This window comes from Dendropsophus ebraccatus, chromosome 3 (assembly GCF_027789765.1).
Source record: "Dendropsophus ebraccatus isolate aDenEbr1 chromosome 3, aDenEbr1.pat, whole genome shotgun sequence".
In the NCBI taxonomy this organism is placed as follows: Eukaryota; Metazoa; Chordata; class Amphibia; order Anura; family Hylidae; genus Dendropsophus; species Dendropsophus ebraccatus.
This window is the reverse complement of record NC_091456.1, coordinates 83327215-83342125: the sequence shown is the minus strand read 5'-3', so window position 1 is coordinate 83342125 and position 14911 is coordinate 83327215. Positions and strand designations below refer to the sequence as shown.

The following is a 14911-nucleotide window of genomic DNA, read 5'->3' as shown; positions in this document are numbered from 1 at the left end:
ATTCAACATTCAGTGTGAGGCAGTAGAAACAATTTATTCTGCAAAGAAGGAAAATAACCTACTACATGGAAATGTTCGCCCTTAAATTAGGATCTTGTTGATTCTATTTTAAAATAAAATCTAATAGTTTGTGATGAATTCAGTCCTACATGTTTTAGATAACTACAAATATCAAAATCAATACACGTTTCATTTGTGAAAGGGCCAAACTTCTTACCATCCTGCAATTCAATGCCATTAGGTATTCATTTGTCACGGAAGAATGAATGCCAGCATGTAAAATAGAAAGCAGTTCTGAAATTAATCTTTTTCTCTGTATCTTGTGTCTATCAACTTTCTTGTGCACTTTCTCAACTTTACTCATATACTAAAGTGCAGTCATCAGTCATCAAATTTTTAGCTGGGAACTCTTTAAAATACCCACAAAGTCCAATAAACATAAAATCTTTTTTTATTGTCTTTCATTGACCTCTTGAAAAAGGTAATCAGTTTTCGGATTCATCAAACATGATGCTTTGCTTCCCTTAGAAGTCCATTACAGTGTGGATGAGCAATTAATTTTTCACCCTCATTCTCTACTAGTCTCAAACTGCTGAAATTTCAATTTCACAGATACACATTAAATGCAAATTTCCTTCATAAAAGTTAAAAATACTAGCAAAGGACATAGTGGAGATAATTCAAAACCATTTTAGCTTTATTAATGCACACTGAGGGGCTCAGAAGTGAAAACCTTCATTTAATACCATGGAGGGGATATAAGGGCAAGTGTGTTTCTGAGTTTTAAAAGACTCCAAGGTCACGTTTTTATATTGATAACAGTTCACACGAACTAGAGAAATACAAGTTGAATCTTACAAAAAAAAAAGACAATTGAAACTCTTCAGAAGTAAAGAAATCTTCATGTTATGTACAGTAGATTTCCACATGTTCGGTGACTACGCAGAATAAGTCACAGCCAAGACTTTTGTCATCAATCTGTGTCCATGTTAAGAAAGGAAGCTGATTTTAAGATTCAGCAGTCCTGCTTTTCCTCTGGAACTCTTCCAGTTCATTTTTCCTGTTCATGGCTATTTGCAGTTCTTGCTTAATAACCTGGATTTGTTTTTCCAAGTCTGTCAATTCTTGCACCACAGAATTTCTAGATATGTTTAAGGATTCAGCCTTTCCATTTGTGGTAAGCAATTTTGGAGTCTCTCTCCTCAACTGTGGCAAAGGCAAATCCTGCTGATGTCTGAAACTTAATTCATTGTGTGCTTCTTTGAGAATATATTTTCTTCTGTTACAGCTGCTTTGGTTGGCAGTATTCCAGACACGTGGTTGACTGTTTCCTGCATTACACCTGGAAGTAATAACATAAAGAGTTATTAATTTGCATGTATTATACAAATAAAGATTGTAAGACTTGTTTAGCGCAAGAAAAAAAACTTAGGGTATGTTCGTGCCTGAACCTAATGTACTATTCGGTATATGTCGGTGAACTAGTAAAACACTATTCTGACCAATATCAGCTCATACTCAGGGCAAGTCTATTGATTTCAATGGACCAAGTATAGTCTAATAGTGATCATGTGCAGTACATTTGTAAAATTACAATATGCAGTTTTTCTGGGGATCAAATGTTTAGCCACCTGTGCTTCTGAGTCCCACAAAAACTATGTATACATTTGGAAATGTACCGTTTGAAATCAATAAACCTTGTCACGTACCAGTTGTTAATGTCAGAACAGAAGTACAGACTAGGCTACCCTTCCTGTCAAAAATATCTGAAATTCTGATGTATACCCAGATGGAGTTTAGTAATTGAATATATTATTGTAACCACTAAATTTATGTATGGAAAGAATTTAAGGAAGCAGCAAAGAAATCAAATTGCCTATGTCTGCCCCTGCCCAGTATATGGTGTCTTGTTTATTCTCTTATCATTCCTAGTAGCCAAATGGCACAATATTTTTGGATAATATGAGAGCAGACCTATCCCCCACAATGCTATGCTGTCCTTACATTTTTCCTACATGTAATTAAGCGTATGTTAGTGCACAATAGTGATTTGTCGGTACTGTACCTTTGAGGTTGCACTACAATGTTCCACTCATTGCAGTGCAGTTTTTTTAAGGTAAAAAGTTCATGGAATAATTTATAATATAGCAAACAACAAAACAACAACCTCCAACACAACCATGAACTTTGTTTAAGGCTATGTTCACACAGCGTTTAAACTGCGGTCCGTTGTGCTGTATTCAGGATGTTCCTGCAGCCGATACTTCTGTATTTTTTTTTTAACAATGTCTTGCGGGCACCGTCGGGTGTGCCCGCAAATCAATTAACCATTCACTTCAATGCAAAGTGCAGCCACTGCTGTACTTTACATTGTGTGAACAGCTTTTATTTCCAGACGCAGTTCATTGACCAAATCCTGAAATAATAGGTACGATGTGTGAACACAGCATTGATTTCAATGCAATGCCACCCCTGCAGTAAAGAATGGACGCTGATTCCATTGCAATCAGTGCCCGTTCTTTACATAAAAAGAAGGTAGCCTGAACATAACCTAACTGTGGTAATGATGTTACTGTCACACTATTGCAAAGCATTATTGGATGAATCCTGCTTATAGTAGAAGAGTACTGGTGTTAGATAAAATATATAAATGTATATGTAAAGGAACTGATGTTATCTTCCCTAGGTCAAAAGCATAGTATCATAATAAAAAAAAATGGCCTAGTTTTCTACTTTGAGTAAACATTTTACTAATTGGGGGCATTGTAACTAAATTGGGGTTCACTCAAACATGCAGCTTATAGAAACATCAGGCAGGACACATTTTTAGCTATGCATATGTTTACAGATCAGAATAAATGTGTGCAATGATGGAAATACCACTGAGAGTCCATATTTTTTCTGTTCACTTAGTGACTATTATTTATTCTATACACAATGTGTAAACAGGGATACTAAATGTATAGAGTAAATGGTGCATTTAATTGAAAAGTAATCATGCGTTACATATGACTGTTCAGTTCTAAACTGTTATCTGCTTTGTAATTAACCTATATTTTGTGTTAAAGATAACTACTGAAGGCAAATTAGAGAACAGAAAAGACAGAAATGAAGATTGCCTCCAACAATATAGTATTGCCTTCTTCTATTAAGAAGGCAAGGAGGTTAATGCAAGAGAGAAAAAGACATTAGATAACGGCAAAAATGAACGCATTTTCTGTATACAAAATGATTATTATCCCAGAGTGCAACAAGCAAAAATGAAGCCCATTTATCACAGACACAAAATTAATGGCGGTTTAAAACCTTTGCTGAAATGGAAGTATAAAATGTCAGCTTTTAAGGATTTGTGAAGTTTATGATGTTTTAAAAGTGTCTGGTGGCTTGTGTATTGATATTCAATGTATATCAGTTAAAGAACTAAAGTACACAAAACATAAAGAAGACAGGCAATAGAAAATTGAAGCAAGCAAAGGCAGTGCCATAATATTGTCCATACAAAAGTGCAAGCAATTTAGGATTGAACTTGCTTAAAGCGACTCTGTACCCACAATCTGTTCCCCCAAACCACTTGTACCTTCAGATAGCTGCTTTTAATCCAAGATCTGTCCTGGGGACCGTTTGGCAGGTGATGCAGTTCTGAAAAACAACTTTTAAACTTGCAGCCCTGTGTCAAACTGGTGTGGCCTAGAGTGTCTGTGCATTAGGCTGGTACAACCTTTCCTCCTCCTCGCCCTCTTCATTATTAGGAATGCTCTAGCCAGGTATTCTTCTATTCCTCACTTGGCTTGATAAAGGTGGATATCTCACCGAAACGTGTTGCTGAAATAAATCATACCCTGGCGGTCTGGATTGTGGAATACTGCTATGTCGGAAGGAGATTTAGTAATGGCTTCTACCGGCCCCCAAGTGGATTAATTGGAGTGCTTTTCCATACCTCATCATTGTTTGCTTCAAGTTGTGTGGCCCTTGAGCGCTGGCGCTGTGTGTTTTTCTGTTTTTCTTATATATTCCTCACTTGTATGAACACTGCACAGGTGCCTTAATTAGCCAGCCCATGTGCCGTGTTCTCACAGCTGATGAATAGTAGACAATCTGCCTGGAGCATTCCTAATGATGAGGAGGGACAGAGAGGTTGTGCCAGTCTAATGCACAGACACTCTAGGCCACGCCAGTTTGACACAGGGCTGCAAGTTTAAAAGTTGTTTTTCAGGACAATAACTGCATCACCTGCCGAACGAACCCCAGGACAGATCTTGGATTAAAAGCAGCTATCTGAAGGTACAAGTGGTTTGGGGTGGGCAGACTGTGGGTACAGAGTTGCTTTAAAGGTCTTCCTAAGGTGTCATTTGCATAAATGTACTATGGTTTCAGATGTGTCCACCCTTACCTTTCCTTAGTTTTACTTTTTCCTTTCTTAAGTTAAGGATGCCAATTTCTCGTGGCAACAATTAAAAGTAACAGCGCAATACATCCTATACACTCATTGGATGATCCTCTTAGACAGAGCTTTAAAAGGCCCGATCAGTCATTATTTTTTCAGCATGTCTAGATGGCCTGATCAGTTGATGGACTAGCATTTGCTTGTTAGCCGACTGATCAGTAACGACATTACACAGGGCAATATTGCCCTATTCTGCCAGTAATCCTGAGTAATAGGTCTTGTACCCAAGGACAACATATACATTTCAGAACATAATGTCACAAATCATATTGTTATAAATGTTAAACTTAGAGGTTATTTAAGAAAAGACTCATTTGTGTGTGGTACATGTGGCCTTATTATACCTCCATAAACCTTTGATTTCTTATGGAGGCATATGGAAAATTATTGTTGCGGTGTAAATTTTCAGCATGCTCTATTGCATCCCTTAGAGCGATGGTTCTAGAGGAATATGCATCAGACATGTCACTTGACTGAGTACACCTTGTGCCTCGATACAGCCTCTGTGTCCATATGCAATGCATAATTCCAAATACTTTCAGATATATCTTTGGTAATATTATTTACTTCGGAACACTCACATAATAAACTATTGGTTTGTTTTTTTGACTGTTGATATATGCAGAAAAAGTTGCATCAGGAGGAAGAGATCTGCAGCATCTCATAAGAATACAGAGAAGCTTTATCTTTTTCAAAACAACTTGTTCAGCTGAACACATCCGTTTTCTGCATTCTCTTACACACTTACAGATTATACATTGCCTTAATCCCTAGCGTCTTTTACTTTTCTGTCAAATTTTATAGATTCTAGTAAGTGGACAATGACACTGCAGATATTTTGAATGTCATTAATTCACCAATGATTTCTATTAAATTGCATTTCTTATAATTGTAGTATATTACCAGTCTACTATTTAGATACTTGTAAGATAAGTAATATAATTGCTCTTTAATATGGATGACCATTAGAATCTTACCACTATTTTCTATTATCTATGCATCAATATGAGCTGGAGGACTGCAGACAGATTGCTATTACTCACATCAGTCCCTTTTGGGGAAATAATCTAATTTTCCTTTCTTCGGTGCACACTACAGCCAATTTCATAGGAAGCTTTTTAAAATGTTAACCACAGGATAAATCATCTGAGTATCTGACCGGTGAGGTGGGTCTGACCTAATGGGGGTCTCTTGTACTATGTGTAATTGGAGTGGTGGTAGAGTGTGTGCATGGCCACTCCATTTATTACTTATAGAACTGCCAAAAATAGCTGAGTTCTGTACTCGACAGTCAAAAGAATAGAAGGGCTGCATGTATTCTTGACTACTGCTTTTAATCACATGGATGACAAAAGACCCTGATTCTTAAGATGAGTGGGATCTGAAAGGTCGGATGCTAACTGATCAGATTATGAGTTATTACTTTTCAACAATTTGCAGAGCACCAAACATCTTAAAACATTCTGCTGGTCTGAATTTGACTCTGTAATGATGTTTCTGAATGTCTGAAATCATGCAGAAGGAGAAGGCCTGCTGTCAGAAACAGCTGAAATCACAATAAAGAAGGCAGAGATGGCGTATTACTGATTATGTGATGCTCAATGAGCTTCCTGTTTCAGTTTCAGCAATTATGCGATCACAAGCTGCCAGGTAGCTATCAGGGCTGCTTTGTCTTAGCAGTCCTAGATCTGAATTGAGTGTTAGGGGGCTGTATTCCCTTAGTGACATATTTGCCCCACTTACAAGGAAAATCAGCAATAAACATATTAAACTGTCCCCAAAGTTTTACAAGATTGGCCTAGGTTTATCAATCTGCCTGAAACCAAAATTGTCTGGTTTTGCCCATAGCAATCAATCACAGATTAGCTTTTCATTTTATCAAACCTTGTTAAGCTCAGCTGTGATTGGTTACTATGGAGAAAATTAGACAGTTTTTTTTTTTTTTTGGCAGATTGATAAATGTGGTCAATGTGTAAAATAAAAAAAAATTATATGTCGCGGCCGAGACGACGTCCTGTTCTCAGGGCCACAACTGCTCTCCCTGTCCCCTGTCCTCTGTGGTCGCTGGTGCCTGGGGTATCTAACTGCTCTACGCTCCAGCTCCCCGCTGTCCAGGCCAGGACCCGCATCCCTGCCTCCTAGGGTGCGCCTGAGCCAGCTGTCACAGATTTAAAGGGACAGTGCATCCCTAATTGGTTAAGCACCTAAACACCTCCTCCCTATAAATATCTGTACATCTCCTGCCCTTCCTTGTTGGAGCCTCTGCATGCTTCCCATAGCGTGTCGTCCGAGCTCTCTGTGATTCCTGCCCATGATTCCTGCCGTGTCCCTGCGGCCTGTAGTTCCAGCTGTCAGTCCTGCTGTGTTCCCACTGCCTGTGGTTCAAGCCGAGAGTCCTCTCTGCCTTCATGTCTCCAGCTGCACCTCACCCGCCACCGCTAGCAAGCCAGGGATAGCGACCTGGGGGACACCTGCAACAGCAAGTACATCCCGCCTTGCTGTGGGCACTGGTGAAGACCAGCGATCCCATAGACTCCACTCCCTGGTCCAGCTTGTGCCATCGCTAGTGGTGGTACAGCAGATCCACGATTCCAGTCGTTACATTATGCATGTATAGACACAACCAAATAAAATAAATAGGTGAATAAATAAATATAACAAAATAAAAGAAAAACAATAACAGACTAAAACTATCTTCTAGTTCCACCCTGTATACATCTTTTATATAAAAACATAAAAAAAAGTATTTATGTGGTAATTTGTCCCCAATTTATCATAGTGCGTAAACTAGAAATTGGTGTTAACTTCCACCAGCAACCAATCACAGCTCAGCTTTCAGTTCAGGTAAAATAAAAAAAATGCACAAAAGACACTGCTAGGGGCAGTGTATATAAGCTTCTACTTTACAGACTTTAATAAATTTGGGTCAAAGTTTTTTAAGGGGGGAAAAAAAGCTCAAAACCACCTGACTGGTTCTTGAGCTGGTTAAAAATCCTTATTAAAAACAAACAAAATGTATGTATGTATGTATGTGTGTATGTATGTAGATGTTGGTTGGTCTGATTGGATTTAGACTCTGCATCCCAGTGCTGTAAGGAAATAGTGTCCATTAGAGTTCTGGTTTGGGAATGTGTACGAATGTGAAAACTGCAAAAATACGTAGCTAGTGGCAGTGTATATAAGCTTCTATTTTACAGACTTTAATAAATTTGGGTCAAATTTGTTTAAGGGAAAAAAATAAATAAAAATTCAAAACCCCCAGACTTGTTCTTGAAAACAAGCAAAATGTATGTATATATGTATGTATGTATGTATGTAGATGTTGGTTGGTCTGATTGGATTTAGACCCTGTATCCCAGTGCTGTAAGGAAATACTGTTCATTAGAGCTCCTGTTTGGGAATGTGTACGCTAATGTATGTAATGTATGTACCTTTTATATATAATCACAATATAAGTCATGTCTTTGCAACTGACGGCATCCTTGTATATTTACAGAATACTTGTATCTGCCAGGCTATCATAATCTGCAGCGTTCAAGCACTTATATTTGTCCCTCTCTGTATTAATCTGGACTAATAAGAGACTTGGAAGCCATTTCTAGCATTATTGCTTCTCGATAAAATTTACACAGAGCTCTTCACTTTATTTTAATTAAAAATACAGTAATATTTAATGCAGTATCACACACACACAAATTCAATAGTCTATTTATGTACTAGAGTGGTGGAAGCACATGAACATCAATTAACTAGTCTAAATGTTTGTCAAAACTCCATTTAAATTTGGTCTAATGCTGTATTTTCTCCTCACACATCAATTAAATTAAGTATCCTGCCTATTCCTTGGAGTATAGGAAGCACAGGTAGAACTGTTCATCATGTCTCATAATAGCATGATATATTGAAGTAACCTAGTGCATACCAATAAATCATCTGCTCTCTCTGCTTTGTGCAGCTGTGTTGCTTCTATTAAACCACAATGGCAATATAAACATTGTTGCATCACAAACATGTCTATTCTGAAAGAATACAGGGAAAGGTCAGTTACCCTTGTATTGAAGTATGTCAAAAAAGCATTCATTTGTATTGATTATCAAATTATTTTCCTTGGAACACCTGAAACATGCTGTTTGCTGCTAAAATGACACTTTTATACATTCTGTATAGATGGAAGATAGATAGAAGGGAAAAGAGCCCTAACTTATCCTATTGAGAAAGTTGTCTTCTCTTTTCCTACTGTGTGAACTTTTTCACCCATCTGTAATAAAATGCTGAGTGTTAGGGTTTGGATGACCCTGAGTGTGCTTATGGTTTGCTCATCTCCACAACAGATCCCTTTAGTCCAACATATCCAGCAGATTTTGGCTTGGATTGAGATGCAGGGAAGTAAGCATCCCAAACGTTTTGTCATGTTCCTTAAAGGGATCCAATCACACAGAAAATCACCCTAATGATAAGGAAGCGTGTTGGCACATCACCCAGCATGCTTCCCAAACATCCCCCTGTACCCTCCGTGCCCCCCTCTATTAGATCGTATTCTTACTTTTATGATGTCCCACGCTGTATGTAAATGCTGGGCAAGCAGTCACGGTGGGCGGTGGAATAGCTGTAATCACGCCCAGAGGCGCGTGATTAAAAGACCTGCGTTCTGCTGACATCACCCAGGGCCTTCGTTCCCCATCGTTGGCGTGCCGATGTCTTCAGGATGCTGCGCAGTGCGTCAGAATCTTCTCCCGCCGTACAGCGCATGCGCGGCGTGCTAGAGACGTCAGCGTGCCGCCGTCATTAACACAGGCCCGGGTAAAATCGGTGAACGCAGGTCTTTCAATCACGCCCCTCTGGGCGTGATTACAGCTATTCCACCGCCTTGGACTGTGACTAGATCCGCCCAGGACCGCCCAGCGTGACTACTTGCCCGGCATTTACATACAGCGTGGGACATCGTAAAAGTAAGAATATAATCTAATAGAGGAGGGCACGGAGGGTACAGGGCGATGTTTGGGAAGGCACATCACCCAGCACATTTCCTTATCATTAGGGTGATTTTCTGCGTGATTGGTTCCCTTTAAACTATTACTGGACAAGTTTTACAGTGCAGCAGGGCATATTACCCTTATAAAAAAGTCAATAAACCATAAAGGGATATACTTGTTTTGCAACAGTGTTTAGATAGTATGTAATAAAGTAATATACAGTACACATAAATGCCCAAAGTTTCTTGCCACCAGCTTGTTTTCTTCCTAGAGTGCATCCTGAGTCATCTCTTCCCCTAGTAAATGACACATAAGCATTTAGCCTTACACTTGATGTAAAAAAGAATAATTAGACAGGGCCCCCTTTTTACATTGCCGTGTGGTCCAGTTCTGATACTCACGGGCCCATTGTAATTTTTAGGGCACGAGCACAGTCTGTGGCTAAGAAAACTTAAACACTTAAATAGAGATAAGCGAGTACTAAAATGCTCAGGTGCTCGATACTCGAGACTAATATTTCCCGATGCTTGGGTGCTCGATTAGAGTAACTAACCCCATTGAAGTCAATGGGAAACTCTTTGCAGGGGACCAAAGCTCTGCACAGGGAAGGTTGCGTGAAAACCTGGAAACAACACAGAAATGAATAGGAAACAGCAGGGGCAGCATGCATGGATGCCTACAGGACTGGCTAATCACACATTATGCCAAATTATGGGCAACAGCCGGGTGGTGGCCCTCTACAATTTTGCTGACCCATACCAAGATGGGCAAGCAGGGGCGGTCTTGGCATTTCTGGGGCCCCAAGCGAAGTAATGTCTGGGACCCCTCTCGACACGCGTTCCAAAACAATAGACCGCTGTGTGTTGCCCCCAGTAGTATATACCCCTTGTGCACTACCGCCAGTAATATATACTCCTTGTGTGCTGCCCCCAATAGTATATACCCCTTGTGTCCTGCCCCCAGTAGTATATACCCCTTGTTTGCTTCCCCAGTAATATATAGACCCCTGTGTGTTCCCCCAGTTATATATAGCCCCCCCGTGTGCTCCCCCAGAAGTATATAGACCTCCTGTGTGCTGCCCCAGTTGTATATAGACCCCCTGTGTGCTCCCCCACTAGTATATAGGCCCCCTGTGTGCTCCCTCAGGGGTATTTAGCCCCCCTGTGTGCTCCCCCACTTGAATATAGACCCCTGTGTGCTCCTCCAGTAGTATATAAACCCCCTGTGTGGTTCCCCCAGTAGTATATACAGTAGACCCCCTGTGTGCCCCACCAGTATTATATAGACCCCTTGTGTGCTGCCCCAGTAGTATACAGACCCCTGTGTGCTCCCCAGTTATATATATAGACCACCTGTGTGCCTCACAAGTAGTATATAGACCCCCTGTATGTTCCCCCAGTAGTATATAGACCTTCTGTGTGACCCACTATATTATATAGACCCATTGTGTGCTGCCCCAGTAGTATACAGGCCCCTGTGGGCTCCCCAGTTATATATAGACCACCTGTGTGCCTCACAAGTAGTATATAGACCCCCTGTATGTTCCCCCAGTAGTATATAGACCCCCTGCATGCTCCCCCACTTGGATATAGACCTCCTGTGTGCTCTCCAAGTTGTATATAGACCCCATTCTGCTGCCCCAAGTAGTATATAGACCCCCTGTGTGCTGCCCCCAGTAGTATATAGACCCCTCTGTGAAGCCCCAGTAGTCTATAGCCCCCCTGTGTGCTCCCCCTGTTATATAGCCCCCCTGTGTGCTCCCCCCATTTATATAGACCCCCGATGTGCACTCCCCCAGTTAAACAGACCCCTGTGTGCTCCCCCTCCCATATAGTATATAACACAATAAAACAAACACTTATACTCACCTGGGTCCCGGCGTCTCCTCTTCTCTTCACTCTTGTGGCCGCAGGAAGGGTTTTGCCTGCGATCACAAGAGGCCGCACTCCCCTTGTCCTGGCGCCGATGCTCCAGTGATGTCACTGGACAAAAGGACACAAGGACAAAACGACCACTTGTGACCGCAGGGAAAACCCTTCCTGCGGCCACAAGAGTGACTGACAGGAAGGGAGCCAATGTCTCCCGCCCTGTCAGTGCTGCTGCATGTAACTATGAGCGCTCATTACGAGTGCTCATAGTTACAGTTCAGATGGCAGCAGCGAGTAGGGCAGCGGCCCTGTCCAGCAGTCTTGAGCACAAGAGCAGGGCGTGGGGGCCCCTCTGGATGTTGGTGCCAAAGACCGCCACTGTGGGCAAGGCACATTTTAGAAAAGCACCCAACTAGGTGCAACTGGGATGACTTTTGGTGTAGTCTATGGAGTCTGTGTGTACCAGGTACCAGGTGCTGTTTGTTTTAGAGCACCCATTACACTGCACTATGCACAGCCAGGATAGGTGTAGCTGCACTACAGATCCCAGCAAGCCAAGGTACAGCAGCACCAAAATTGAATACTGAGAGGACTTTGGGCAATTTCTATGGGGTCTATGTGGACCACGTGCTGTCCCCTTTCCGGCACCAGTCACTCTGCAAAGTGTGCAGCCAAGATGGCGGTAGCTAGACTACAAGTCCCAGCCAGCAGCCAAAAGGAGGCCAAAATTTTTTTTTTGTAGCCCTTAGAAGGACTGTTAGGTTCTTTGTGGAGGATTTTTGCCTAACACACTATTTTCCCCACCCTAACACTCTCCCTGACAGACAGCAGCTCTCTCCCTAAGCTCATCCTGCCTGCTTCTGAAGCAAGCATCGCGGGGCCTAATTCTTATATGCCTAGGTCATCTGATCTGGCCAGCCAATCGCTGCTATTGACATGTAGGGTTCCCATGTGATGCTACAAGCTCCCAAAGACTCTCCTGCATGATGATTGGCTGAGAAAAAGCCGCTAAACATGCAGGAAAAGAAAGATGTCATTGTCTCGAGTAGCGCGAGATGCTTGTCCGAGTAACGAACACTATCAATTGCCCTAATACTCGGACCAGCATGCTCACTCATCTCTACACTTTAAGTGTGTGTTCTGACATGCTCCATCATAGCCAGATGACTTTTGTAGTAGTTTATGGAGTCTGTGTGTACCAGGTACCAGGTGCTGTTTGTTTTAGAGCACCCATTACACTGCACTATGCACAGCCAGGATAGGTGTAGCTGCACTACAGATCCCAGCAAGCAAAGGTACAGCAGCACCAAAATTGAATACTGAGAGGACTTTGGGCAATTTCTTTGGGGTCTATGTGGACCACGTGCTGTCCCCTTTCCGGCACCAGTCACTCTGCAAAGTGTGCAGCCAAGATGGCGGTAGCTAGACTACAAGTCCCAGCCAGCAGCCAAAAGGAGGCCAAAATTTTTTTTTTGTAGCCCTTAGAAGGACTGTTAGGTTCTTTGTGGAGGATTCCTGCCTAACACACTATTTTCCCCACCCTAACATTCTCCCTGACAGACAGCAGCTCTCTCCCTAAGCTCATCCAGCCTGCTTCTGAAGCAAGCATCGCGGGGCCTAATTCTTATATGCCTAGGTCATCTGATCTGGCCAGCCAATCGCTGCTATTGACATGTAGGGTTCCCATGTGATGCTACAAGCTCCCAAAGACTCTCCTGCATGATGATTGGCTGAGAAAAAGCCGCTAAACATGCAGGAAGAGAAAGATGTCATTGTCTCGAGTAGCGCGAGATGCTTGTCCGAGTAACGAACACCATCAATTGCCCTAATACTCGGACCAGCATGCTCACTCATCTCTACACTTTAAGTGTGTGTTCTGACATGCTCCATCATAGCCAGAATTAAACTTTTTTGAGCAATTTGCAATTTAAAATCTACAATACAGAAAAATAAACATAATTGGTATTGCTGCATTGCCTCTTACTTCCTGTATCAGCTTACCTTTGATGTGTCTCCCACTGAGCTTAAGCATGTCTCCAGGGACAATCCAAGCCCAGTTGGAGGCAGTGAATCTCGGCCACCACTCTCAGAGTGCAGAGCTGTTGTTGAAAACCTAGGCAATGAGCTGACAACAGTACAGAAAGAGAAAGTGGCCTTAAACGTTTTGGTGATTTGAATACCCCTTTAAGGTTTACATACCGTAAAATAAAGGTAAAACATGGTTGTAATTTTGAGGTAAAACTATAGCCATATTTTCATAAAAAAGCTTTGCTCATGATGGGGCATTTTGGGTTTGGTCCTGTGACATTGGGGTTGCTTGCCATTCCATGGCCTCCCTTCCCTGCATGTGCACGCTTTGCGGGGTTGTCGGTCGCTGACCAACACAGTGTGGAGTTAACGTAGGGATCCCTGTGAACCAGGGGACCTGCACGTGGTACACGGGGCAATATGGTTTGATCAAATTATATACCAACATCCTGGCTTTGGTTTTTTAAAATAGGTCTAGCGGCATTAGTCAGCCATAGGTGGGATGTGCAGCTGCTCCTTTCTCTCCATGTTGTATTTTATGTTCATAGAATGTTCTCTTTCAGTAAAGAACAGACGCTGATTGCAATGGTAGTAGCGTCCGTTCTTTACTGCAGGGACAGCATTGCATTGAAGTCAAGAGGTATCGGCTGCAGGAACTTGCTGAATGCAGCCCAGCGGCCAGCAATTTAACAGTGTCTGTTGCTGTGCAACAACACTGTTAAACAAAGTGTGAATATAGCCTAACAATGCTCTCCATTGATTTCAACTTGAAATTCCATAATTGATTACAATCGTCCAAATTGTCATGAACATGTTCATTATTTACAACTTCAGAAAAATACAGACTTTTTCCCCTGTTCACATGTTGTTTTTATCATTGCTCAAAATTATGGCTCTGTGTTTGTATTTTACTGTAAGTGAACCTCGTCACAGAGTGAATATCATAAATTTAAAAATACCTAACTCATGTACCCCACTCTTCTCCCCATGAAACAAGCGCTCTCATAGCTCCACAGATGAAAAAGTAAAAAAGTTGCACTGTTCTTTTTATACAGAGAAACATTCCAATAAAACTTATAAAAGAATGTAATGAATAAACAAAAGAAAATAAATGAACTGAAACCATAATTATCCATAATTATCAAATAAGACACCTACCTACATGATATGTGTAAGGAGATAATGATAATCTTCTTGGCAGTCGGAAAGACATTGTCGCAGAGTAGGAACTCCGTATGAAAGTTGTAATTAGCTTATTTCAATGAACTAACATAAATAGCATAAATGAAGATGGAGACGTGATGGTAGAACTGAAGATGCTTGACTGTATGTGTTGTTTCTGTGTTAGTTATTTGTAGAAAACACCTGTCTTCCTATGGGTTCATATTCCTCATAAATCACAATCATCTTTCATTTTCTGCATTCTAGTCAACATGTATTTCAGTTTCCCATAAGTAAAAGGAACTTTGATCATAGAAACCATGGTTACCTGATATAATTTATGGAAATGGAAACAATGGTGCTGAACATATTTTAAATGTATGTAAACAGACTAACAACAGTGCAGAAAATACAAAACTTTCCTTTCCTTATCCTTA

At 41.3% G+C, this 14911-nt stretch overlaps 1 protein-coding gene across 1 annotated transcript in view; it reads right to left on the bottom strand.

Moving 5' to 3' along the window:
* Positions 1-587: 587 nt before the first annotated feature.
* The window catches only part of GRIN3A (glutamate ionotropic receptor NMDA type subunit 3A), a 223108-nt gene continuing 208784 nt past the window's right edge, over positions 588-14911 (bottom strand). Inside the window, exon 9 of the mRNA XM_069964316.1 lies at positions 588-1342. Within this exon, the coding sequence (XP_069820417.1) occupies positions 1009-1342 (334 nt within the window). The 3' untranslated portion in view covers positions 588-1008. The remainder of the gene's footprint in view (positions 1343-14911) is intronic.